At 44.5% G+C, this 26,801-nt stretch overlaps 1 protein-coding gene across 2 annotated transcripts in view; it reads right to left on the bottom strand.

Annotated features, from left to right (window-relative positions):
• Positions 1-2,845: 2,845 nt before the first annotated feature.
• Positions 2,846-26,801, bottom strand: part of Mcoln3 (mucolipin TRP cation channel 3) — a 30,405-nt gene continuing 6,449 nt past the window's right edge. For both annotated transcript variants that reach the window (XM_028876881.2, XM_037207176.1), the window contains exons 3-13: positions 22,843-23,010; positions 19,208-19,361; positions 18,509-18,593; positions 17,778-17,874; positions 13,707-13,806; positions 9,832-9,944; positions 9,601-9,750; positions 6,515-6,616; positions 6,304-6,426; positions 4,826-5,032; positions 2,846-3,964 (exon numbers count right to left, since the gene is read on the bottom strand). In XM_028876881.2, the coding sequence (XP_028732714.1) occupies positions 3,830-3,964; positions 4,826-5,032; positions 6,304-6,426; positions 6,515-6,616; positions 9,601-9,750; positions 9,832-9,944; positions 13,707-13,806; positions 17,778-17,874; positions 18,509-18,593; positions 19,208-19,361; positions 22,843-23,010 (1,434 nt within the window). In that variant the 3' untranslated portion in view covers positions 2,846-3,829. The remainder of the gene's footprint in view (positions 3,965-4,825; positions 5,033-6,303; positions 6,427-6,514; positions 6,617-9,600; positions 9,751-9,831; positions 9,945-13,706; positions 13,807-17,777; positions 17,875-18,508; positions 18,594-19,207; positions 19,362-22,842; positions 23,011-26,801) is intronic.

Below are 26,801 nucleotides of genomic sequence, written 5' to 3'. Positions count from 1 at the left end.
TGCAATGCTGTCCTTTCTGACAGCGGGACACAAGGAAAGCGACCACTGTAACTCTGCCAAGACAGGGGGAAGATGATCTTTCAGAATTCCTGACTCTGAAAATGGTCTGTCAGATATTCTAGGCCTGTAGCCAATTTGAATGCACCAACAATGCTGAGAAAACTTAGGTGACGTACAGGCTGCCAGCTGTCTTGGTCTACTCTTGCAAGATTCCCGAAAGTTGCTTGCATCTGTCTACCATTTCTCAGGTACCATTATGTTCCTTCTCAGGTCCTTGATGGGATTGAAGACTAGCAGTTTAGTTACAACTTAGTATATATAATATCTTAGATAGAACATATTAAGTATTAGATTCAGGTTCTTTAGGATAGGACACCTTGAATGATCTTTATAACATGCCAATTTACCTAAGCTCTATACTCTCTGCATTTTAGAATGTGTTTCGTGCTTGATATTGTTTGCATTGGTTGTAGTTCACATCTTATCTAGGTCATTATCCCTCATTATTTCTGGACAATATTTGATAACCAGTCCTTTGTATATAGTCTTGTATAGTTTAGAACCTGCTTATTTACACAAAAAGGGGGAGATGTAGTGGGTAGCCATTTCCAGCTTGGATCTGAAGTTCCAACCCCATTGAGACTCTGGCAACTGTCACGCTACGAGCGGGGCGAGGGGAGGCGCTGGAAACCGGAGAGCTGGATGGGCAGCACTCTCTCGGTGCGTGCACTCTGTGCCTGGACCTGGCGTGGAGGTTGACTGTGCAGAGCTCCAGAGAACACCGCTGGATTGCGATACCCTTCCCCAGACCCCCACAACCTATCTATTCCGTCATTTGTAAGTCATCCACTAAATAAATCTTCCTTTTAACTACGTGGAGTGGCCTTTATAATTTTCCCCATTACTTCCCTTTTCTTCTTTTTTTAAAAAGGAAGGTTTCAACTTTAACATAGTAAAATTACATATAACAACACAATCAATGAGCAAGAATTACAGTTACAATATTAAAGAAGATATCCTATCTATCTTATATTTGTGAGTTTAAGGTTTTATATCTAATGTATCTTTTATCATAACTAAGGAAAATTGTAACTATCTAGCTTCAACTACATCAAAGACCTCAGAAGGATATAATATTACCTGAGAAATGGGAGAATGATATATGCAACTTTCAGGAGTCTTGCAGGGTAGACAGACATCTGGCAGCCTGGACAGTCATCCAATGTTCTCTTGTAAAGTTGGGGCATCTGTCTTCAGCCCACAGGGCTAGAGTTTCTCAGTCATTTTTGTCTGTGTCCTGTAGAATGTCTGGAAGTTTTCTCTGCAAAGCAGGAGCCTGAAGGACCATTTTGTAAAGCAAAGTTTAGTGGTCACCTTTCCATGGGTCCTGCATGTCCAGTCGATCAAGCAGTCCAGGCAAGAACAGTTTCTTGTCCAAATGGCTATTTTTGCCAAGGCAAAGACAAACTCCATATGGAGTGTCTTTGATGCCCATCCTTCTCTCTGAAGTAAATCGGTGCTGTCAGGAGCAGATATGTCTTGCTGTCCAGAAAGTTTAAATTTTTAAAATATTTTAAATGCCATATTCTGTAGGTCTTTGAAGCATTTGAAGATTACATATCTATCTGAAATATATCTGTGTATACCTACAAGCTTAACTAACATGACTATGAGTATGATTATCATAGATGACTAATTATTAATCTATTTTTTAATTATCCATTACAATTTTAAATGAGCTGTACAAACATAACACCTTAAACAAGAGTAGAAATATACACACAGTGTAACAAAATCAACTTTAAGCTTGTATCAATAAACTAAAATCTATACCAATGTAAAACATTTTAAACAAGTTGTTGCTCTTTAAAAGTAGGTGTTTTTTGGTTGTTGAATGACTTATGGATAATTGCCATTGTTTATGATGGTTGGTTATAAGTTGTTAATTGTTAATGGTCAGGAAAAAGGCTGAACAAGGAGATTAGATTCAGAGTTTTTGTTTAAAAAAGAAAAAAGAGAATATAGATTTGAGGTAGATAATTGAATCTACTGAGAAAAAAGATAAAGAAATAATAGGATAAATGTGTAGATCACTGAATCTACACTGAAAAGAAAAAGGGGAAGATATAAAAATGACAAAAGGTAGATTACTACATCTATTATGAAAAGAAAAATACTTTTAAAAAGGAACTACTTGTTTTAAATAAGATAAGTAATGAATTTTTTTTGTTTGAGTTTATAAAATGTTACTGGACTGGACATTGTTAATATATATAATGGAGTTTTTGACTGAATCTGTCAAATGTTAATGGATTAGACATTGTTAATATAATTTTTGACTGTATATTGTATATACTTATTAGATGGTTTTTCTTGTATTAATTATAAGCTTTTTTAATTTTAGACAAAAAGAGAGGAAATGTGGTGGTATTGTGTTCCCTAAAATATTGTGTACTCTAATAAACTTATCTGGGGTCAGAGAACAGAAAAGCCACTAGAGGATAGGATAGGCAGTGGTAGCACACGCCTTTAATCCTAGCATTCCAGAGGCAGAAATCCATGTGTTCAAGGATACAGCCAAGCATGGTGACTCACACCTTTAATCCCAGGGAGTGGTGGTAGAAAGCAGAAAGGTATAGAAGGCATGAGGACCAGAAATTAGAAGCTTTTAGCTGGTTAAGCTTCAGGCTTTCGAGCAGCAGTTCAGCTGAGAGACATTGGGATGAGGACGCAGAAGCTTCCAGTCTAAGGAAACAAGATTAGCTGAGAAAGTTGGCCAGGTGAGGTTAGCTATAGCTTGTTCTGTCTCTCTGATCTTCCAGTGTTCACCACAATACCTGGCTCTGGGTTTATTTTATTAATAAAGACTCTTTAAGATTCATGCTACATTAAAATGTTAAAATTTTAACTCTTTTATAAAGTCATTTTATACATAACTGAATTAATGTCTACATGGATAAATAGTACACAAAATGAATATTATACCACAAAAATCCCCATACTTGCCCATCAGTGGACTACAAAGTGTAGAGCCTAATTTAGTGTCTTTTCAAGCTACATATATTCATTTTAAAAAGTTTGAGCATGGGTTCTAGGACTGAAGTCATAAAGCCACAGATCCTGACCCCACGTGGCTTTGCTGAGACTGACAGGCCTATGGAAGGCACAACATATCACTAAATTCCCCCACACTCCTTGGATGCCAATAAAACCATCACTGCTTGATCAAATACCCCCTTGGCACACACTTTAACTTTATTCACGTCTAGACTTTCTTTGACTTGTACCTTAAGGCTGAAAGGCAGAGAAAGCTTCTCAATGAATATTGAGCATCATAAAATGGCTGTCTCTAAGAGCCAGGCATTGCACCGTCAGCTCCCTGGAGGCCTCTCTCTTGTTCTGTCTTCTTTTAAGGGGAGACTCTAAGACCAGTGATATCAGATGTGTAATGATGATCCCAACTCTTAGAGAGGGACACTGGGTCATCCTTGGGCACTGAGAGACTGGAGCTCACTTTCCAGTGCAGGCACAAGCCACACCGTAAGGCAAAAGGGGGCCTAGCGAACCCACGCGAGAGCTACAGCAGCTGAGATGAAGCAATGATCCGGCAGCTCCCTCACCAAATCTGTTATTTTTTAAAATGCTAATGTAAGCAGCAAAGCCACTAAATATTTTTAAAAATAGAAACAGGTTTTGTTAAGCCATAGTTGTGAGTTAGTTCAGAATACGAGCCTCTGAACATACTGCTGTGTGATCACAAATTATCCACATTGTCTCTGACTCAGCCACGAACTCTGTTTTCCTCTACGAGCACAGAGAAACCCAACGGTTACTTATTGCAGCAGCAGAATAAAGATGCTGGAGGGTCATCTTCTAATCTGTATTTTCCAGAACTGGGGAGGTCTTTGCAGTCTGCGATAAACTTTCGAAGCTCTGTCTCTGGAAAGCCATTTTGCTGGTAGTGCTACATGGAAGAAGGAGAACATCCTTGTTAATAGGGCCCCCTCCAACAGCTGTGTTCCAAACCCATAATGGAGCATTTGGCAAAGGGATCTGGCTGGGGGGGGTGGTTTGGCACTCCCAGGCATTTCTAGGAGAGGTCACCTCTGGAGTCGCTCTTAGGCTAGGTGGAGTGAAAGGGGCCTGGGACTCAGCATCAAACCTGTGCTTGCTCGTCCCAGTCACCTACAGAGGCATGTGAACCTTGTCCGTACCCCTCTCCTGGGAAATACATAGCCAACTTTGTCCTAAGTCCTACAGTGTCCACCACCGGACCCTCAAGCCTGCCCATTTCCCAGACAGTGTGAAGAATGCTCCTTAGGTGGAGCCTGGTTCAGGCAGCCAGAATCCCAATCATTCTAGATTAATGGAGCCTGGCTGGGATCTGAGCTGTGAGCGTCTCTCATCTTCCACAGATGACCTCGCAAAACTGTGTCTTTCTCAAATGTCTATTTTGTACACCCAGTACCTACTGCCCATTATTCGTCTAACAAAAGATTGTAAAATGTATTTAAGGGTTGGGGACACTCAGTTTAGTGGCACAGGTTTGCCTGACATGTGCTGGACCCTGGGTTTGATCCTTAGAACAACTAACAGTAATTTTTTAAAAAAAAAAAAATAATTCTCTTTCATTTTTTTGACATGAATACTGAGAAACAAGAAATTCGACTTTCTAGAAATTTCATTTTTCCTTTACTTTTTTCTATTCCCCAGTTGTTAAAATTGAGTTGCATCTCTCTCCACCAACGTCCCCCCTCTTAGCACTAAGCTGCCTTGCCACGACACATGTTCTAGAACGGGGTGCCCCCCCCCTCGACGAACCTACCTTAATCGTTTCGTACGTGTCTGTGATGAGCGCGATGAAAAGGCTCAGAATCATGTATATGAAGAGGCTGATGAAGGAGTAGAGGTAGATTCGGCTGAACAGCCACACCAGGTAGCTCTTCTGCTGCATTTTTGCAAACGTGGAAAACATATCGTCTCCATTTATCAGAGAGAAGAGGCACTCAGAGACCCTGTTCAGGGAACGGAACTGGGGAAAGGGGGCAAGAAAAGTTTGGTTTCTCGTTCTTTCATGTGGAGGCTTTTGTTCATGGCATCATCCTGACACTAGTCAGACCTGCTATCCCTGGTGACACTTTCCCCACACCCACGCCCAGGCAGCCATGGCACTTGCTTGGCTGCATATTCCATGTCCCAGGGTCAAGCAGCTCTTTCTTGACGCTCCTCTGAGCTGCAGCAGCCTGGACAAGAGCAGGAAGGACAGTTCTACTCTCTCGGTGCCTTCCAGAGTCATGCTGTCCCTTCCCTCACCTTCCCCTTCCCTTCTCTCCCCTTCCCTCCCCTCCTCTCCCTTCCCGGTTCCTGACCCTCCCCTCCCTTCCCTTTCCCCTTTCACAGAAAGAAACCCCTGAAAAGCTTTAATGCTTCTGCAGAGACATCCAGCTTCCAGACTCACCTGGTCCTTTGTCTCATTTTGAAGCTCATCCAAACTCAAGATAATGTCTAAGATTCAAGATGGCGGTCCTCACACTTTTCAAATATCCCTAAAGGTTTTTTCCCTATAGTTGTATGGGTGTATATCAGTGAATTCAAACGGACTAAGCAACTTCACTAAGCAACGCACATAATTATCTACGTATTCCAAACAGGATTTCAGGCAATGGAGCAGATCAATGATTCTAGAAATGTGTTCACATTTGACTGGTTTATAAATAGTGATGCACTCACTATTAGATCTGTATGTGGATGTAGATGTATGACTTTCTGCATTTTAAGGCTGAATTGCATGATCGAAGGAGTTCATTAAGAAGGATAAACACTGTTGGCAGTTGATGGCTGTTGGTTGTGGGGAGTCAGTGTGTGGTCCTTAGCAGGGTGACCATACTACTGTGGATGATTCCACACCCATGTGCACAAGGACTGCACTAATTGAACCCATTGGGTTATTTTTAAAAAAGGACATAAAGTTAGAATCTGGAAGGAACTGAAGAAGAAGGGGATGAATATGATCAAAATATGCTATGTCTCTATGTGAAAGTCTCAAAGAATAAATAAAAGTATGAATATTTTTAAAAAGGATAAAATAGCAAATTAGGTATGTTGGCACACACCTGCCATGCCAGCACTTGGGAGATAGAGGAGGATCAGGACTTCAAGGACCTTGACTATCTATGTGAGTTCAAGGCCAACCTGAACACAAACAAAAATAGAAATGAATAAAAAGTAGTAATCACAAAAATAGAAGCCGTCGGCCTTGTCATTTGAGGTTAATGATGTCAGGGGAAAGGTGGCTGTCGGTACCTTGTCGTGGTAAGGGCCCAGCACAATCCATCCACAAAAGCAATAGCCGAGATAGATCATAGCGGCACAGCAACAGAACCTGATGACGTTGGGCAGCGCCGCCTGCAGGGTCAGAATAAGGAGCTGTGGAAGCAAGAGGGGGCATTAGAATCTCTCTGCCCTTTAGTCAAAGCAGTGGAATCATTCTGATGGCTTCTGTAGGACTGCTTACATTGTACTTCGCAAAGAAACCCAGGTATCGGATGACGCCAAGCCACACGAGCATGGTTGAAGTCCCAAGAAATATGCTACAGACGTCATAGCTTGTGAGACTCTAGATAGAATGGGAAAAATTGGTTAAATAGCAGTATGTCAGTTGGGCAAGAAATATTAAGTAGCTGCGCACCAGAAGCTGTTCTAGGTGTGAAGGATGAAGCAATTGACGAATAGTTTTTACCTTCAGGAAACTTACACTCTAGTGGACGGTGTGGGACATAAAACAGCATTAGATGAATACAGCCTTCAGCACATTCATTGATGGTAAGTACTAAGGAGAAAGACCAGTCAGAGGGAGAAGAAGGAGTATGAGTTTGCAATTTGAAATAGGATGAGCAGGAAAATCTCAATGAAAGGTGACATGGAAGCAAAGATCCGAAAGACATGAGGAAGAAAGTTAAGCAAAATCTAGAAGAAACTTCAGCACACAGAGCAGCAAACACAAGGGACCTGAGGCACCAAGGAAGCTGGCAGGAAGTGAGCAGCAGATGGAGTGTGGAGACATGGGGGTCACGGGTGGGTAGTATAACACCTCATGGGCACTTAAGGTCGTGGTTTTTGTCAGAAGAGGGTCAGGGAGATTTGAGAGCCTTGAACAGGGGTGACATAATCAAATGCTGGCTGTGTGGCTAACAGCTGATTAATGCAGGGATGAGAGGGGTCTTGGAGAAATGTGACTGAGAGCCAGTGATGACTTGGTCCAGGCTGGAATTATAAAGGCAATGGGGTCGTTTTCAAAGGTAGATCATGTAGGATCCCTCTGGGATTCAGCACAGGAGAGAGGGAATTCATAAAAGAGAGAAACTTCAGTGAATGTGTGGTTTGGGGCGTGAACACACAGAGTTGCTGTTAATGGACACTGGAAAAGCAGTGGGAGAAGTAGATTTGGATTGGGGAGGATGGGGGAGTTTTGAGTTGGGTGTGTTAAATCTGAGAAGATGTGTGAATAGTCAAGAGAGGATACAGGGTCAACACTTGGATATTCAGGATGCATCAGAAACTTCCTCGGTGGAGATGCAGATTGGGCAAACATTGGCAATTAAATACCAAAATATCTATCTGGGTCAAGACGATAATACCAAGCAGGATGTCTCAAAGTGTTCTCACATTGGGGATTGGCCAAGTGAGAGGGGACCCACAAGGAAAGCTCTGAAAGCCCGTCAGGATCAGGAGAAAGCCTGGATAAGTGTCCTTCAGCTAAAAGGCAACCCAACACAAACCAGATCAGCAGTGAAAAGCTACTGGCGGTTGTAATGATCCATGGGACATCTGCAGAAAGGAATTTCCATGGGGAAGTGAGGCAGGCAGCAGGCCGGAAGACAGACTAGAAGAACAGGGGTAGAGGGAGCAGAATCATCAGCAAGGTGAATTGGTATTTTGAGATCTTTCATTCCATGAAGTGGAGCAGAGACAATGGGGAAACAGCTGGGTAGAGGAACTGGGGTTTTAATTTTACAAAAGAAGCAAAAACCTTATGGGGAAGTTACAAAGAGCAAGAATTGCCAGAGAGGAGAAAGAGCAGCTGAAGTTAGGTTCTCCGCTGAGAACCTGGGGTCAGCTTCGAGAGGCAAGTGAAGGAGCTAGCCTTGGACAGCAGCCTGAATCACTCAGACCATGAGAATATATGGACAGTGGGGACCGTAAGGCAGGGCAGGGTGTGAGTGGAAAGGGTGTCTCTCTCAGTTATGAAACAGGAAGTGAGGTGGGGACGGAGGGGTGTGCTAGAGGTTTCAGAAGAAAGGAAGATGGTCCAGAAAATGAAGTAAATGTTAGAGAAAACTATTAAAGGCCCACCAAAGGAAGTGATAGCTGAGGTTGGTAAAAACAAAGAATTGTGCTATGGATGGTATGTGCCTGTAATCCCAGAATCTGGGAGGTGGAAGAAGCAGGAAGATCAGAGTTCAAGGCCAGTCCCAGCTATATGGTGAGTTCGACGATAACCTGAGCAGCATGAGCTCCTATCTCAAAAGTAATAAAATAAGTATTTACTACAAATCCACCATCTTTTTTTGTTGTTGTTCCCTAAAGCTAAACTACTCAAATGACAGCCACGACCCATGGTGAGCGATATTATGATAATATGCCCCCCCCCCCATTCTTCTCAAACATATGTCTGTTTTTTCCCCACATCCCCTTGCAGGTGAGTTTGACTGGCTTCACTTTAGACGGTGTGAACAGGAATGAAACCTGCTACTCCTGAGCCTAGGCCACGTGACACCAGAGAGCTGCCACCAGCTGGGGTTTCCACTTCCCACAGGCTGTAGCCAGTTCATGAGGCAACCCTGTGTCAATCATGAAGTCAGGATGAGCTCTTAACTTCTGACAAAGAACAAATGAAGAGACTTCAGGTCCCTGAGCGACTGCGCGGAGCTGACCGACCTGCCAATGTAGAGCCCCAGCCTGACTGTCTCAGGAAAGAGAACAAGCTGTCTTTGACCCAAGCCCTGTGTTGTGAGTCTCTGCCTAGGTTTATAACCAGCTTCCTAGATGATGTGCAGCTAATTACAGCAAGAAAGTATAAAGTTGGGCAAGATTCATTTGAACATTGTTAATATTTTTATTTTCATTTGGGGAGAAAGATTAATCCTAGACTAGATTAATCTTATTTCAAGAGAATAATACCAATACAAAAAGTAAGAACAAAAGCATATTTGTGAGGGGAAATAAAGGTAAAAACACACCGGGTCATGCCTTGACCTCACTTTCCCCTGCCTCCATACTCCTGAATACCTAACTTTAACAATTCCTTTGAAAACTCTTAGCGTAATTTCCTTGGTGTATATATGACTTTTGGTGTAAGTGACCTGGAGTGTTTGAACTCTCTTGGTCTAGCACAGAGCATTTTCTGGACATACATAATTCTGATCTATTATTTACGGATTATGAATTTTAAAACTCTGATCAAGAGACTTCTAGTTAAGAAAACTGTTACTGTCAACTGAATGTAAATTGCAGAACAAAGCATTTGCTTTGAATTTCTTCATAGTTTGGAAAAATACATTTTGGCACTGTGGTAGCACAATTGGGAAGAACAGTTTTTACCTTGGCTTGGATTTCCATTTTCAGAATTGAGCCAACGATGGTCAGTATGTCACTGATGATAATCATAATGTACCATCCGTTGATGAACTCCATTTGATCAGAGGTGGAAACTTCCTTCTTATAGTGGAGAAGGAAGAAATTGACAAACTCCTTTGGGGAAGAGGAGAGACAGTGTGAGCTTCCCTGAGGCTGAGCATGATGTGGGCGGCATCTCGGGGAGTAGCGCCCTACCTGCTGCAGCTGAATGCCTCTTATCACAGAGCGGGCGCAGAGCACCAACGAGGACAAGCAGGTCAGGATGACGAAGGCGTCAAAGATCATCATATAGTGGGTGTTCTTCTGAACTGGAAGATACAGAGCCAGCCATGAGTGAGGTGTCAATATGATGGTGTTGGCTTCTTTTTATAGTAAATTACATAATCCAAGCATCAGAATCACAACCAGGAAAAGAACTTGGGAGCATTCTTCCCGTTGGTATTTAAAGAGAGCTGAGGTCCTGGTTATCCTTTGCTTTACATCTAATATCCACTTAATGAGTGAGTACATACCGTGTTTGTCCTTCTGAGTCTGGGCTACCTCACTCAGGATGATATTTTCTAGTTCCATCCATTTGCCTGCAAATTTCATGATGTCATTGCTTTTTACAACTAAGTAATACTCCATTGTGTATATGTACCACATTTTCTTTATCCATTCCTCAGTTGAGGGGCATCTGGTTGTTTCCAGGTTCTGGCTATTACGAATAATGGTGGTATGAATATAGTTTAGTAAGTGTCCTTGTGGTATGATTGAGCATCCCCTGGGTATGAGGAGGGCAATAATGGTGATGGGGGGGCAATGGAAGGGAGGGAATGGGGATGAGAACATGAGGGAACAGGATGGGTGAGCTGGGGGAGGGAAGGAATGGGAGAGCCATGAAACAGATATCTTGATAGCAGGAGACATTATGGGGTAAGGGAGAAACCAGGTGCTAGGAAAATTCCCAGCAATCCACAAGGATGACCCCAAATTAGACTAGTAGCAATAGTGCTGAGAGTGCCTGAACTGGCCTACCCTGGTAATCAGATTGATGAATAGTATAATTGTCATCATAGAGTCTTCATCCAGTAACTGATGGAAGCAGATGCAGAGATCCACAGCCAAGCACCAGGCTGAGCTCCAGGAGTTCAGTCAAAGAGAGGGAAAAGGAATTCTGTGAACAAGGGGGGTCAAGATCATGATGGGGAAATCTACAGAGACAACTGAACCAAACTCATAGGAACTTGTGGAACCTGCATGGGACCGGATGAGACCCTCTGCACATGGGAGAAAGTTGTGTAGCTGAGTCTGTTTGAGAGGCCCTTGGCAGTGTGATTAGAATCCATCCCTGGTGCTTGAGCTGGCTTTCTGGATCCCATTACCTATGTTGGGATGCCTTGCTCATCCTTGAGGCATGGGGGAGGGGCTGGGTCCTGCCTCAACTGAATGTACCAGGCTTTGCTGTCACCCTCATGGGAGAAGTTACCCTTTTGGAGGAGGAGATGAGGGTGAGTTGGGAGCGGGAGTTAGGCTGGGGGTGGGGGGAGCAGGAAGAGGAATGAGAGGGGGGAATCTGTGGTTGGTATGTAAAATGAATAAAAGAAAAATTTTTAAATAAAAAAAGCAAAAAAAAAAAACTCACAAAAAATAATTATATAGATAGTTGAGTAGTTGAGTTACAGTTGCAGTTTCAGAAAAATAAACTATGCTTTCTTTTTGTCTGAAGGGGGAAAAAAGAGAAAAAAAGCACTCCAAATCAAAGATATTTATCAGTTTGTGGTATTTGTGCTCAATAGGTTCTTCTTGCTGGGTGTAATAGTACATGCCTATAATCTTAGCACTTGGGAGCAAAAAGCAGAATGGATTACCAGGAGGTCTAGGCTAGCTTGGATTATATACTGTCTGAGGTCAACCTGGACTACATGTAGTGAAAATCTTTCAAGAAAAAAGTCAATCTATCAATAAACCTTCCTAAATTGCTCATTAATGTACTTAGCTGGGTATAAGATCTGCATTGAGCACCCCCATGTAGCTGGCACTTTTCTAGGTACTGGAACACAGTGGTAAACAAGACAGACAAAGCCCCTGACCTAATGGGAGCGTCTACGACAGCGAGCCGAGCCAGGGAGCAAGCAGGCGCACCAACAGTACATAGAGTGGAGTGATACAAGAGAAGTTAAGTCACAACCACAGCCTCGCCCGACTCGGTTCCAGGCACTCTGTGTGTGTAGCTTCCTCACAACAGCCCCAGTGAGGCTGTCAGGATTTCCCCCACTTGGCATGTGAGAAAACTGAAACACAAGGAGGTCACATGATTAGCCTAGGGTACACAGTGTGACCAAGTTGGCATTCAGTCCTTCACAGCCTGCTCCTGGCGCCTACCACTGTGCATCAGGTTTTTGGTTTTTAGCTTTTTTTCTTTTTTAAGCATCACCAGGGGACATCCTCAGCCCTTGCCGTAAACCACTGAACCAGAGGTCTGTGTCACTGAGCCTTGCAGACAAGACTGATGTTTCAGAGCCACCCCTCTGTGCTGTAGAAGGTAGCCAAGAGAGAAGCCTCACCAAAGCTTTAACGGAGCCTTGGGTGACAAGAAATGACCAGCTTCGGCAAGGCTTGGTGGCACAAACCTAAGTTTCCAGAACTTAGAGGCCAAGGCAGGAAGATTGTGAGTTTGAGGGTAGCCTAGGCTATGTAGAGAGACCCTGTTTATGCAATGGAAGAGGAAGAGGAGGAGGAGGAGGAAAAAGAGGAGAAGGAGAAAAGGAGAGAGGAAGAAAAGGAAGAAAAAGGGAGGGGAGAAGAGAGAAAACTGAGGGGAGGAGAGGGGAGGACAGAGGGAGGATATCCTTTGTTCTGCCATATTGAGATGCTAGAGAATCAAAAGCGCAAAGCCATGGCCCATGTGATAGTGCCATTGAAGAGGGCAGAGGCGGTGGCCACGGTACCCACGGAGCTTTCCTCTCCCAGTCAGGCTGCTGTCAGCTGACGCAATGATGAACCAGTTCCAGAGAAAGCTGTAGTAAAGCAAACTACTGGTGTTTGCCAAGTGGCTTCTCATGGCTTCCCAAATGTCTAACTCTGAGTTAAAACCAAGATACAGACATTTGAGAGGTGGCCTCTGTGCTGGGCACTTAGTAGGCTCCCATTTTCCCTATGTGGGATGCTGCTCACCGATGGCAAAACAGGCTTGCACTCCACATAGACAAATAAGAAGCGACGAAGCTTGTGATTTGAGAGCCTCCCACACTCGAAGCTGCCTCTTGGTACCAATAACAGCAGCAGGAATGCTTCGCTCCACACACTCATCATGATCACCTCGGGGCTCAACAAACCAGTCAGAAACAAAACCTGCAACACTGATTGCCTACCCTCTTGTGGGTCTGATGAATAACACTTACACATCTACCAACTGAGGAACATGTCTTAGAGGCTGTCCAAGACATTTTCTCTTCTCAGTAGACTCCCAAAAGTCTCGTGTAATCATTCAATGCGGTGCAGCCTTCCATCCAGGTTACTTAAGAGGGCCTAGAAATGACCCAGGAATCCTTTCCTGGCAGAATTTTCCAGTTCCTGACAGGACTCATTCTGACCTGAGTTTTTGTTCATGTTTCTAGGACAGACCTTTTCAGGTTACTTCACTTTGTAAGCCAGATGGAAGACAACTACGATGTGTCTTAGCTTTCAAACCCCTCCTGGCTTCTCCCTCGCTGTGAGACCATGGTCACTACACACCACTTCTGAGCCTTGGTTTCTTCATCTGTGAACATAAGGGTTATGCTGCTCCTTGAGCTATTTAAAAATATTAGCAGGAGGAAAATGGGTGTGCGTAGGCTTTTTGTGTAGAACTGCATGTGTAGTTAGTAAGGAGGAGGCAGGTGAGGACTTGTGGGGAGGTAAAGAGCCATTGACTGCTGTGTTCTGTCTGAAACATCAGACATCTATGACACACTGACCTGCTTACGAAATATCAAGAGACTTGGAACTAGCTCGGTCTTTTGCTTAGTGGCCCTTATGTCCTGCAGGCAGTAACTTAACGCTGAATTATTTAATTACCATCCTGCAAATGGGTGGAGCTTATTACTTACTTGATCCAGATACGTGCCAGTCTTTGCATTCCCTGATAGAAATGTCATTATCTAAACTTATTTTGATCCTTCCACTGTGAGCCTTGTTGTCAAATGTTATCTGTAAAGACAAGAAAAAGGGTCCAGTGTGCACAACTAAGCTTTGGAGTCAAGCTAGCTCTCTGAATCCATCAGGAAGTAGTTCATTGAAGGACACGGGAAATGCTGGCCCTCATTTCTGATCCGATGGTAACTGTTAATCCCTGGAGTACCACTTTATTTCTCTATGAGTTGATAATATTCAATTAGATCTGCTATAGAGATTTTAGTGTCTAAAACCCCATTTTTTTCTAGGATGCATTCCAGCCCTGGACACCCCAGCAAACAAGAGTGCCTTCCCCTCCCTCCTTCCTATTCCAGACACTTGATTTGGCAGGAGTTCGGACAGCTTAGCTCTGCCCCACCTTCCCACAGGATCTTAACTATGGATGGCTTTTTGGCGTTTGGGAAATTATGCTATCACAGAAGCGGATCATTTCTGTCTTTAGACACCACAGACGAGAGGGTTTTTTAATTTCATTCTGGGCCTAGATTTCTCCATCACCATGGTATTGCATGCATTACAAAGGGCTCGGGGACAGTGTGGCTAGCATGTATCACTTCTGCGATAACCAGGTGAAAAGACCGGGTGCAAGCAGCACAGAGCTTCAGCACAGTGCCTTCTGTGGTCCCCCGGTCTCCTTCTAATCTCCCTGCTTCCTCCATGCAGAGAAAAGAAAGGGAAGGTAAGAAAACCACCTACATCTTCTTCCCTTTCCCACCAAAGGATGGGAAGTGTCCAGTTAAAGGTCCTTCATGTATTGCTCAATCTTAAATCAATATCTCTCACCTCACTCCAGCCCCATGCTCAGGGAACATCACAGAAGAGGAGGCAGAAAGACTGTGAGAGCCAAAAGATGGGGAGGACCGCTGTGACATGGTCTTATGGACATATCGTGCCATTGCCTCGTGAGCACATAGCAGCTGTGGTCACCTGCACAAGACTAAGACACTCCCCTTACAGCAGAGATGGGGGAGAGACCCCAGAGACGCCACCCCCAGCTGAGGGGCTGTCGCCAGTTGATGACTACTGGAAAATGAAGAGTCATTATGTCTGGGTGTGTGGCTTCTGACAAGCTGTCCATGCTCTGGGGAATGGCCTCATACCCGCGCATACACAGGCAACACTAACTGGACTAAGTGGGAGGGGCGTGGAGCAGGGTCTGGAAGAGGGGACAGGGCTGGTGAATACAATCAAAACACATTGTATTTCTCTATGAAACTCTCAAAGAACTTTTAAAATGCTCAGAAGGCTCTGCCATTTAAATGAATTTCGTTGAAGTTTCTCCACATAGGGAAGTCAGCCATAGCCCAAGTGACTAAAACATCGCACAATGGTGCAGTTGCAAAACCTTCTACTGTAGCGAAAACTAAATCCCATTTACAACAGTTTGGAGAGAATTGCTCATACATCTCTGAAGTTGCTTGCATCAGAAGACCAGAACATACATTGCTAAGATGTGAGATGTTAAGTAACTTCAAAGAGTCTAGTCACCTTGTGTCTCCTCCAGACAGAGGAGCTTCTTTCCCTTCACAGCCGAGGCCACTGCTGTTGGCTGCCCTCCCACAGTGGCTGAAGAACACAAGGAGATGCCAGTGTCATTTGATGGGACAAAAAGTCCTTGCCAACGAGAAAGTACTCTTTTTCCACAAGAAGAGCCTCAAGGACTGCTAGGGACTCAGTAGATAGCTTGAGTTACATCTCAGTGAGCCTCATTCGATGCTGAATCTCCCCAAGAAGAAAGGATGCTGGGTAGGATTTTAAAAGAGTATTGCAGGAAAAAAAGGTTGTAATATTTGAAGAGGTAAGCACTTACTACAGAAGCGTGAGGGCTGGTGTCCAGATGCCCAGAACCTATGTGCAAGCCAGGCAGGCACGGTGTCTGCCTCTAACACTTGAGGAACTAAGACAAGGAATCTCCTAGGCAGGTGTGTTAGCCAGACTAGCCAGAACTGGTGATCTCTGGCTTCAGTGACAGAACCCATTGACCTGCCTCAATAGGTGAAGGATCAAGCAATCAAAGAAACCCCCTAATGTTAACTGTGGACTTTACACACATGTACACACACATATATATGCACCCACATATGCATGTTCCCACACACATGTGTGAACACACATATACAGGTGCACATATATACCATGTGCCACACATATATGAACACATATACATACCACACACACATACACACACACACACACACACACACAAAAGAATTCAGATGTTCATATGCCTAATAAAGAACCTCAAACAGCATCATGTGAGACTTCTGAATGCAGATGAACTATTTTTTCTGTTATAAATCCAACTTAGCACATGCAGGCAAAAGTTAAAGAGTATGTCAATGAATTTGAGGCTTAGATATCAAAATCAAGCCATTGGAAAGGACCCAGATTTCACAAGCATTTTTTAATTCATTCAACCAACATTAGCCTCACCTACTGTGTGTTGTTTGAGGGGAAAGATATTAATAAAATGACTATAAGCTTCAAGGAGCTTCCAGTATAACAGAGACAATGTCAAACACCTAGAAACTTCTAGAATAAAGAGCAAGGTGTCAACTACATAAAATATAAAAAGGGGAGAAGAGGAAAAGGCCATGAAAGCTGGAACAAGAGAACACAATAAATCAGCGCACTTCTTGGGAGATTATAGACTGTGTTTACAACTGAAGAATCACAAAAAGTCAACCAAGAAGGGTCATGACTGCAAGAACTGTGAAAACATCATTTCTCAAACTCAAGACAGAGAAGACTTGATGATATCTCAAAATCTTTCAAATCAGGTCACATTGCTGGTTAATACCAGGATCAACATGTATAGTATGGCTCAAAATTCTCTCCAGGTTTGGATGCTTTTTCATGTTAAACTTCTCCATATATTATTATATGATGGAATGTTACTTCACCCCTACTCCTGAATACTCCATTTTTCACAACCAAGTAATCAAGCTTCAGGAATATAAGCTGCTGCAAAGGCTGTACAAATGAGGCAATATAGGTTCAAACAGAACAAGGGCTTCAAATTCTGACCTCTGTGTGGCCAAACAGAATGTGTTATCAATGCATCTTTTTAAAAAATAAAATCACACTTATCCATATATATCATATATGTGATATATATATGTATGCATATATATTGGTATATGTGTATGTGTGTTCTTGTGTGTTTGAGCACACAGTGCACACGTAGAGGTCAGAAGACAACTTGCAGGATTAGTTCTCTCCTTCCACCATGTAGATTTGGAGGACTGAACCCAGGTCATCATCTTGGCCACAGCATCCTTCCTGTTGAGCATCTTAGCACTCACATTTGTCTTTTGAAATAATAAACCCTCGTGAGAGCATCCATGCTAAGGGAACTAAGCAGCCCCATCTACAACTGGAATACATACAATACAGGAGTGGGCGGAAGAAGAGAGACAGAATAGAGCACTCAGGACCACACAGTGCAGTTATGAGCAGTAACCCCAGGCTGCAAACATCCACAGTGAGCAAGTTCAACAAAGACCCCTTGGCAACAGTGGAAAGCAGTCTCTCTCTCTCTCTCTCTCTCTCTCTCTCTCTCTCTCTCTCTCTCTGTCTCTCTCTCTCTGTCTCTCTCTGTCTCTCTCTGTCTCTGTCTCTCTCTCTTTCTCTCTCTCTGTCTCTCTCTCTCTGTCTCTCTCTCTCTCCCCTCACGAGAGCGCACACACACATTCCTGATCCTTCGGTATTTCGTCATCTGCTGTGCACCAAGCCCCACACTGGAGACAGCAGCAGACAAGGAAAGTCCCTTCCTTACAGAACATGCACTGAGGGCAGCAGACAAGCACCAAGCAAGCAGTGTGCAGAGCAGAAGCTAGCTGGAATAGCGTCCCAGCACATTCAGGGTGGAGCGTCCTCTTTCTGACCATGCCTTCCTCAGCACCGGTATATGAACCTGAGCCACACACCTAGATAAAATAACCTTTTCCTAGACAGGAGCCACATTCAGCACAGCCCATACTTACAGTCAGAGTGAAGTCATAACAGTCAGGAAGTTCCTGGTGGCGAACTGTCTGCAGATTGATGGCTTTCAGCTTAAACTGGAGTTCCACCGTCAGGAGTCTGGAAAGCAGAGGACACTTGAGATGAGGGGACACACACAGACTGGGCTGTGTGTCCCTCCAGAGGACACTTGAGATGAGGGGACACACACAGACTGGGCTGTGTGTCCCTCCAGAGGACACTTGAGATGAGGGGACACACACAGGCTGGGCTGTGCACCCCTCCAGAGGACACTTGAGATGAGGGGACACACACAGGCTGGGCTGTGCACCCCTCCAGAGGACACTTGAGATGAGGGGACACACACAGGCTGGGCTGTGCACCCCTCCAGAGGACACTTGAGATGAGGGGACACACAGGCTGGGCTGTGCACCCCTCCAGAGGACACTTGAGATGAGGGGACACACAGGCTGGGCTGTGCACCCCTCCAGAGGACACTTGAGATGAGGGGACACACAGGCTGGGCTGTGCACCCCTCCAGAGGACACTTGAGATGAGGGGACACACAGGCTGGGCTGTGCACCCCTCCAGAGGACACTTGAGATGAGGGGACACACACAGGCTGGGCTGTGCACCCCTCCAGAGGACACTTGAGATGAGGGGACACACACAGGCTGGGCTGTGCACCCCTTCAGAGGACACTTGAGATGAGGGGACACACAGGCTGGGCTGTGAATGGCTCCGCTTTCCTCACCTGTGGAAGTCCAGTGTTAGGTTAAGTTTATTTTCTCCAAGTGTTCTGATGTCAAAAGGTTCATCTGGCTCTATAAGGAAACATTCTGCCACGGAAAGGAACAAAACCATAAATAAAATGCATTTTCAAAGGATAATCAGTAAGAGCAATTATTTGTGTTATTACTTTTTACATCAAGACTGCGGAGCTCAGTATCAACGCCACTTGTTCTGACATCCTGTTTTTAAGAGGTAAGACATTTCTGGAGTGGTTGAATATTTAGACAGACTCAAACTCTGTCTCAGAATGTCATCATTCTCCCTGTTTCTATTTCCTCTATGCTTTATCTGTTTTTTTTTTTTTAAATGGGATTCATGAGTTGTATAACAAAGGTTCACAATAGAAGCTGACACATAGCCGGGCTGTGGTCATGCATGCCTTTAATCCCAGCACTCAGGAGGCAGAGCCAGGCGGATCTCTGTGAGTTCGAGGCCAGACTAGGCTACAGAGTGAGTTCTGGGACAGTCATGACTACACAGAGAAACCCTGTCTCGAAAAAAAAAAAAAAGAAGAAGAAGAAGCTGACACATAAGAACCATATAGTTCTTCCTGTGCCGTGAGAGCACTGGCTATCACTGTTTTCAGAGATGTAGTTATCACGGGGCTTAGAAACAATTCAGGGAGTTAAAAACACAGTTCAGGGTTGTAGGAGATCATCACCTGTTTCAATTTCTGGATCGATGTCAAAGGTATCATTCCCGGGGCAGATGGTGCCTCGCTTGTAGAAGTGCTGACAGATGGCCATGGCCGACTGCTGCGTCCCCTTGTTCTCATAAGCATGGTTGCCAACAGAGATGTTGCGAAGCTGCAGGTACTTCATCCCAAAAAGAGAGACGGAAATGGAACACCAGCCAGGACAAAGGGGTGCCGGTCAGGGGAAATCAAAGCCGTGGTAACCCTTCCCAGCCATGTCTTGAGAGGGTAGGTTCCCATCTGCCCTCAGTGTGCAGACATTCAGGAAACACACCGTGGGATGCTGCATCTGAGCAAGTGGCTCTGAGGTAGAGCAGCAGAGATCAAAGGGACGGCTGAATCCCAGGAAAGCCCCATGGAGGCCTTGACTACTCAGACGCTTTGTACAATCTACCCAGGAATTCTCCAAGCCAACAGCCTTCTGACCGCAGCCTCTCCCTACACTCCTGACCCAGAATCTTCTTTCTCACTTAGATGAGCATCCCAGGTCATTCTCTGACAGGTAAAGTAAAATCAAAGCCAAGCAGGGCACTACAGAAGTAAAGCAGTTCTACATGGCTCATCTGTGGTCCTCCCCGTTACTGGAACACATACAACAAGGATTCTGAACCCACTAACAAACATTTTCGTGTCTCTCTGAGACTTCCTTCTTCGTAGAGTAATTTCATCAAATGCTATGCTGTTGATCACGGATGAAGGTTTAGGTATGTGTGGACATGGGCGGAGCATGTGTCTCCCTGATGCATGAGCAGTGCTGGATCATAAGAGTTGTAATTTCTGGTGGATTATTTAAAAACAATGCAGAGTGGTCCACTGAGTGGGGGAATAAGAGAAACAGCTGGATGCAGGAATTCACATGCTGCGCTTGAGACATTAGACCAAGCAGTTCCAACATAACAGGGCTGGAGGGACTATGAGGACCTTTTGCCCCTCTGTGTCCCTTCCAGCGAGAGCTGAGCATGTGGACATCTTGATCTTAGCCTTTCATGCCTCTAGAACTGCGAGAGAGAAACTGCTTTCACTTATCATCCTGACAGACACTTTCCTATAACAGCAGAAAGAAACGTGACAGCAAGCTAAGGACTCTCCGTGGTGCGACATGGAGATCTAACAAGCTGTGTGGCTTCAGTGCCAGACACAGGGTTTTGAAGACAGAGTTTAGTCCTGGTGATAAAGGTAAAGACATTTTATAAAGCATTTCCAAGCCTTTAGCCAGGCATAGTGATTGCTTTTCAGAGGTGGAGGCAGGAGGACCAAAAGGTCGATGCCAGCCTCTGCTACAAAGTTTGAAGTCACCTTGGGTTACATAAGGCCCTGGTTCAAAACAACAAAATGTAATGGACTATTTACTCCTTGTCTCTACATAACACCTAAGAAACACATACATTGGGTACAGCGCGTTGCAGATACTAATATATTTAAAAGAGAAATCTAGGGCTGAGAGATGGATCAGTGTGTAAAGCACTTACCACCTAATCATGAGTTCAAATCCCCGAGACCCATGGGAAACCAGGTGCAATAGCATGCATTTGTGATCCCAATTTTCCTATGGTGAAGTGGGAAACAGAGACAAGGAAATCCCCCAAGAAGCTTGCAAGCCAGCTAGCTTAGTATTTGTAATGATGAACAAGACTCTGATCTCAAACAAGGTAGATGCTGAGGACTACAGTCAAAGCTGTCCTCTGATGTTCACACAAATGTCATGACCTGCATACATGACACACACACACACACACACACACACACACACACACACTACAGCCAAAGCTGTCCTCTGATGTTCACACAAATGTCATGACCTGCATACATCACACACACACACGCACACGCACACACACACAGCAGCGCCCACACACAACACCTGCACACACGCACACGCACACCCACACACCACACGCCGCACCACACACACACCCCCGCCACACCCACACACACGCACACACACTACAGCCAAAGCTGTCCTCTGATGTTCACACAAATGTCATGACCTGCATACATCACACACACGCACACGCACACGCACGCACACACACGCGCCACACACCCCACCACACGCACACGCCACCGCCCCCACACCACCCACGCACACACACTACAGCCAAACTGTCCTCTGATGTTCACACAAATGTCATGACCTGCATACATCACACACACACACACACACACACACACACACACACACACGCACACGCACACACACACACACACGCGCGCGCGCACACACACACACTTTAAAAAAAAAATCTCTAAACTTAACTTTACCGCTAAGCTATTTGCTATTTTCCTTCTAGACACTGTAGGGCCTGATTCTGTTTAGCAACTTCATGTAGCTTTTGTCTCTAAGTTTCCTATTCCCACCGCTAACCAAGAGCCTGGGCTCTGTAAAAATGAATTTCATCCCAGCGGCTCGTGATCGCTGTTTGAACAGGTTGTCTCTAGAAAATGAAGAGTCACAATTGCCCGGGAACAATGCTTGAAGAAAGGATTTAATGATTTCGAAGTGTAATCTGTAGCTACCCTAGGTTAAAAATACAGTGGTGGTGTATGGTGCACACCTTTAATCCCAGCACTTGGGAGAGAGAGGCAGATCTCGAGGCCAGCCAGGTCTATAAAGCAAGTTCCAGGACAGCTAAGACTGTTATACAGAGAACCCCTGTCTCAAAAAACAAATAAACAAACAAAAAATATACTGACCTCAAACACTTTTTTAATTAACCCTTCAAAAGAAGTGACTTTGAACCTTGAGAAAGTACTAATTATAGCAAAAATAATCCAGAGTGAAAACTTGACTCTGGAGGATGAAGAACAAGCCTCCTTTCTGTCCGGCAGTTAGCATCACAGGGCATTCAACAGGCATGACATGAAAGCCTCACTTGTACATGAGTTTGAAGGCCTTGCTTGTTACACAAACTTCCAAATTAAAATCCTCATTATTGGTTATAGGTCTCCAAAAGTATAAGCTTTGAAGACTTAATGACTGCTTACATCCAGGGTTATGTTGAGTATTGAAGCTCTCTCGTCAAGTCCTATCCCTGATTCTTTTAATCAAGTCATTGAAATTCAACCTTTCTGCTGGTTGGAAACAAAAGCTTTTATTCTAATTGTATAAAAGTTTGTTAGCAATATTTTTCAATCAATTTTTAAATAAGTAGTTTACTTTTAGAGAGGTGTGTGTGTGTGTGTGTGCCCCGTGATGGAGGAGGGGGTACCTGCAGAGGCCAGAAAGACAATGGATTTTCTAAAGCTGGAGTCACAGGCAGTTGTGAGCTGCCTGATGTGAGTGCAGGGAAGCAAACGCCAGGTCTTCTGGAAGAGCAGCAAGTGCTCTTAACTGCTGAGCCATCTCTCCAGCCCTTAAACTACATTTGAATTGTTTATTCATAAGTCGCCTCCAAGCAGAACTGTACACTGGAGTGTGGGTTTCTATATAATTTGTCCCTAGCATTTCTCCAGTCTGTTATTTCTCCAGGGTAAAGGATGTACACACTGTCTGGGTATCTCATTATTAGAACACTAGTCTTGCTTGTGCACGGCCCTGAGTTCAACCCTAACACCTAAAGCAAGCAAACAAAATCCACGGCAAATACACACAGTTGGTTTACCTGGCCCACCGCGAAGATGATTTGGTCGTACACATCGTTTTGAGTGTATACTGCGTATGTGTCGTCCATCCGGTCCATGTATCCTTTCAGGAAGAGGTGTTTGAAGGCTATGGTGTTCTCTTCCTTGAAAGCTACTACCATCTGGTTACTCAGTCCAAACAGGACCAACTTTAAAAAAGAAAGAAAGAAAGAAACAGTGTGAGGATGAAAAAGCTGAACAGAAAAGAGATGGAGGCATGTGGTTCAGGGGCTTGGCTGGCAAGAATTTACAAGAAGCTTGGCAGGGTATCCAGAAGGCTTGGGGGCTGGGAGATGGCTCAGTGGATGAAAGAACTTTCCTTGCTCGTATGAGGACCTGAGTTCAAATCCTCAGATTCAAAGGAAAGCCAGATGTGTGCCAGCAATCCAGCACTCCTGTAGGGACAAAGGAGGTGGAGATGGAGAGTATCTGAGAGCTCACGGGCCAGGTGTGCACAGCGGAAAACAACAGACCTGGATGGAGAACTGACACTCAGCTTTGTCCTCTGGTCTCCACATGCATGCCACGGCACATGTGCACTCACATTCACATGCTGAAATGTGCATGCACATACACTGCACACACACACACACACACACACACACACACACACACACACACAATGCATATATATATAGAGACAGAGACACACAGAGAGACACATGGGGGAGGGAGAGCGGGAAGAGGGAGAAAAGGAATGTTCACACTTACTGGATAACAAACTAAGACAGTCTAAGCCCTATGAGCAGACTAAAGTCCTAGACCTCATTACCCAAGTTGTCCCAATAAGACCCAGAATCGAAACTATATTCTCTAAATTAGAGTATATTAAAGTAATATTTCATTAATATTCAGGCAGAATTTTCCATGAAATCCAACTGTTCAGGTTTGGAAAAAGTTGTTTCACTGTGCAGCCATCAGTCAGACTTGCCTCACTCCATGTTTCTAGTCTTTTATCCCTCCCAAACCACTTCAGTATCCCTCCCTCTCTCCCTCCTTCCCTCCCTCCTTTACTCTCTCTCTCTGTCTCTCTCTCTCTGTCTCTCTCTGTCTCTCTCTCCCCCTCATTCTCAGTATCTCTCCTCTCTCTCTCTCATTCATCCCGTTCCCCTCTCTCCGCCCCTCCCCCAGATACTCTGATTCAGACCCAAGGATGAGGTGGGGTATACTTGGGAACAACACTGAGCATCTCTGTGTGAGCGCTATTGCAGAAATTCTCCCCACAGTTATCAGCTGCACAGCATGGTCCCTAATACAGCAGTTTTGCAGGCGAGCTTGTAAAAGTTCAGAGAAATTAAGTAATTTTAAAGTCACATGACTAGGAAGTGTGTAGTCAAAATTACAATCCATGTCTGAAAGATTGAATCCAAGCTCCATTTATCCCATCACTCCAGGAAATGTATTCCTAGGATCTGGTGTGAAAGAATGCATTTGTCTCCCCACTTTGACATCTGACCTGCATCCATATGCCTTCATCCTCTACCTAACTTGACTTTCATTTCTGAAAAGTTTCTTTAAGCTAAATGTGACAGCTTGGTATTCTAGGGACATGAAATCTATCAACACTGGTCCAAGGATCTCCCAAGCATTCCCAAAGATACTCTTACGAATACATTCAAACATCCAGGTGCATCCTAGAATTCACCACTGAGCTAGGTTCTGGACAACAAGGACACAACCTGTCCTGGCCCTCAAAAGAGCCTAAAATACCAGACTTCTCTGGGAGACCCAGGCCAGGGCTGGAGCTTCGATGCCAGGGAAGGACTCTGTAAAGAAGGAGCCATCTCCTCCGAATTGTCTTAGCAGCCTACACTCTGACCACTTACCTCTCAGTAGAACCCACAGACTGCACGGCTGTACTAACATCTTCTCTGTAGTCTGTAACACTGTTAGAGGCCAGGTGAAGGCGAGATCGCTCTGTCTCTGTCCCTCTCTGTCTCTGCCTCTCTTCCTCCTCCTCTCCTTCTTTCCCTTCCTCCATCCCTTCCTTCCCAGTTCTAGCCAAACCTTAAATAAACCCGTTTCCTCCCCCTTTCCTGTAAAGTGCCAAGCAGTAAACCTGGGTTCTGGATGACAGACAGAGGCTGCGGTGGTTGGGAGACCTGCTGTACTCCAGAGAACGAGACAGATGATGAGAGAAATGGGACCTTGGGGTTGGGGGCACTTAGAGATACAGACATTTTCCTTCTGCTGCTGAAAAGCAAAACCTCCCAGTTCTAGAGACATCCATCACCAAGTCATTTTCATTTTCCCAGTGACAAAGTAGCCTGTGTACAATGTGTTTGAGTGCTCAGATCCAGACTAAGAAGAGATTACAGTTAAGAGTCAGAGATAGGGATCACTGGGTGTGGTGGCTCACACCTTTAGTCTCAGCTCTTGGGAGGCAGAGGCAGGTGGATCTTCATGAGTTCAAGGCCAACCTGGTCTACAAAGAGAGTTCCAGGAGAGCCAGGGTTACACAGAGAAAAACAAGACAGAAAGAGTCAGGTATGGGGGCTGGAGAGATGACTCAGTGATTAAACATTGCTGCTCCTGCAAAGGACTGGAGTTCCAGTCTGCACACAATGCCCACAGTGCCCTGTAATCCTAGTCCCAGGAGAACTGACACCCTATTCTGCCTTCTAGGGGTACTGTCACACAGATGGCAGAGAGAGGGAGGGAGGGAAGGAGGGAGGGAGGGAGGGAATTAAATGTAGTTTTTCTTTAAAAGAGTCTGAGGGAGAGCGGGGAGAGAAGGGAGGGAAAGATATTGCAAATGTTAGGTATGGAGGCTGCTGCCTGGATTCCAGCACTCAGGAGGCTAAGATCACGGGATTGCACAGACTTTGAGGCCAGTCTAGCCTCCATAGTGAGTTCCAAACTAGCCTGAACAATACATTGAGACCCCATTTCAAAACAAACAAACAAAAAAACATACTTACCAAACACCTTTGTGTGTTTCTAACCAAAAGGCTTAAACCACTGACTAAGATTCCTCTTGGCCACACTAGTAACTATTAGGGATTCTCTAAAAAGATGAGCAAGCAATTATGAACGTAACTCTTAGAGTGTGCAAATCGAAGACTGTGCATCCTTGATCTCTGCTATAGTTTCCTGTATCACACAGAGAACATTGCACACTAAGTCTCACACAGTCTGAGAGACAGACATGCACAGCTCAGGTCCAGTTTGTTTTAAGACTTGAGCTTGAGCATGAGCGTGTGTGTGTGTGTGTGTGTGTGTGTGTGTGTGTGTGTGTGTGTGTGTGTATTATATAGATATAGATATATTGAAAGCTTGGCACACAGCCATCACCCAAATGTATCTATTATTATCTAAGTAACTAGCATTCCCATCCAACTGGCACAGGCTCCCCCATATGAATGACACAAATAAGCCTTTCAGTGCTGTGACATATTTCATTATCACCTGGAAATAAAATTTCAAGTGCAACTTGCCAAGTATTATACTGAGAACTGAGCATGTTTCCATGGTGATACATTGACGAGGAAGTGCATCTGCCTCTGGTGTCTCCATGCAGCCACTTCTGAGCCATGAGGCCTTTTAAACACTGTAAACATCAGTACCTTTCTGTAAGGTGAGAGAAGCTGGGATTTCTCCAATTGGAGGATGGTTAGAATGGCATGAAACCATGCACTGGGACAGAGTGGTCACCCAAGTCCTGGGTTAGAAATCTAAACAAGAATTCCACCAACTTCAAATGAGTCTAGGAACTGCCTTGGTTTACTAATCACAAGTACTTGTTTGTAACAAGCAATTAAAATTAGCAATCTTAACATTTAAAAAAAAAACTCTCCTTCAATAACAGGTATTCACCAAGAACAGAAAATAAAAATACTAACCTAAACTTGGCCTTCGTGTTTGTCCTTCTGCTTTTAACAAGTGATACTTCCCCTCACCAGCAGGAGAGTCCTTTTTTTGACATTTGTTTATTTTGTTC

The sequence above is a fragment of the Peromyscus leucopus genome, chromosome 6, assembly GCF_004664715.2.
Source record: "Peromyscus leucopus breed LL Stock chromosome 6, UCI_PerLeu_2.1, whole genome shotgun sequence".
Taxonomy (NCBI): Eukaryota; Metazoa; Chordata; class Mammalia; order Rodentia; family Cricetidae; genus Peromyscus; species Peromyscus leucopus.
Note: the sequence above shows the minus strand (reverse complement) of the source record. Positions and strands in the feature narration are given on the sequence as shown.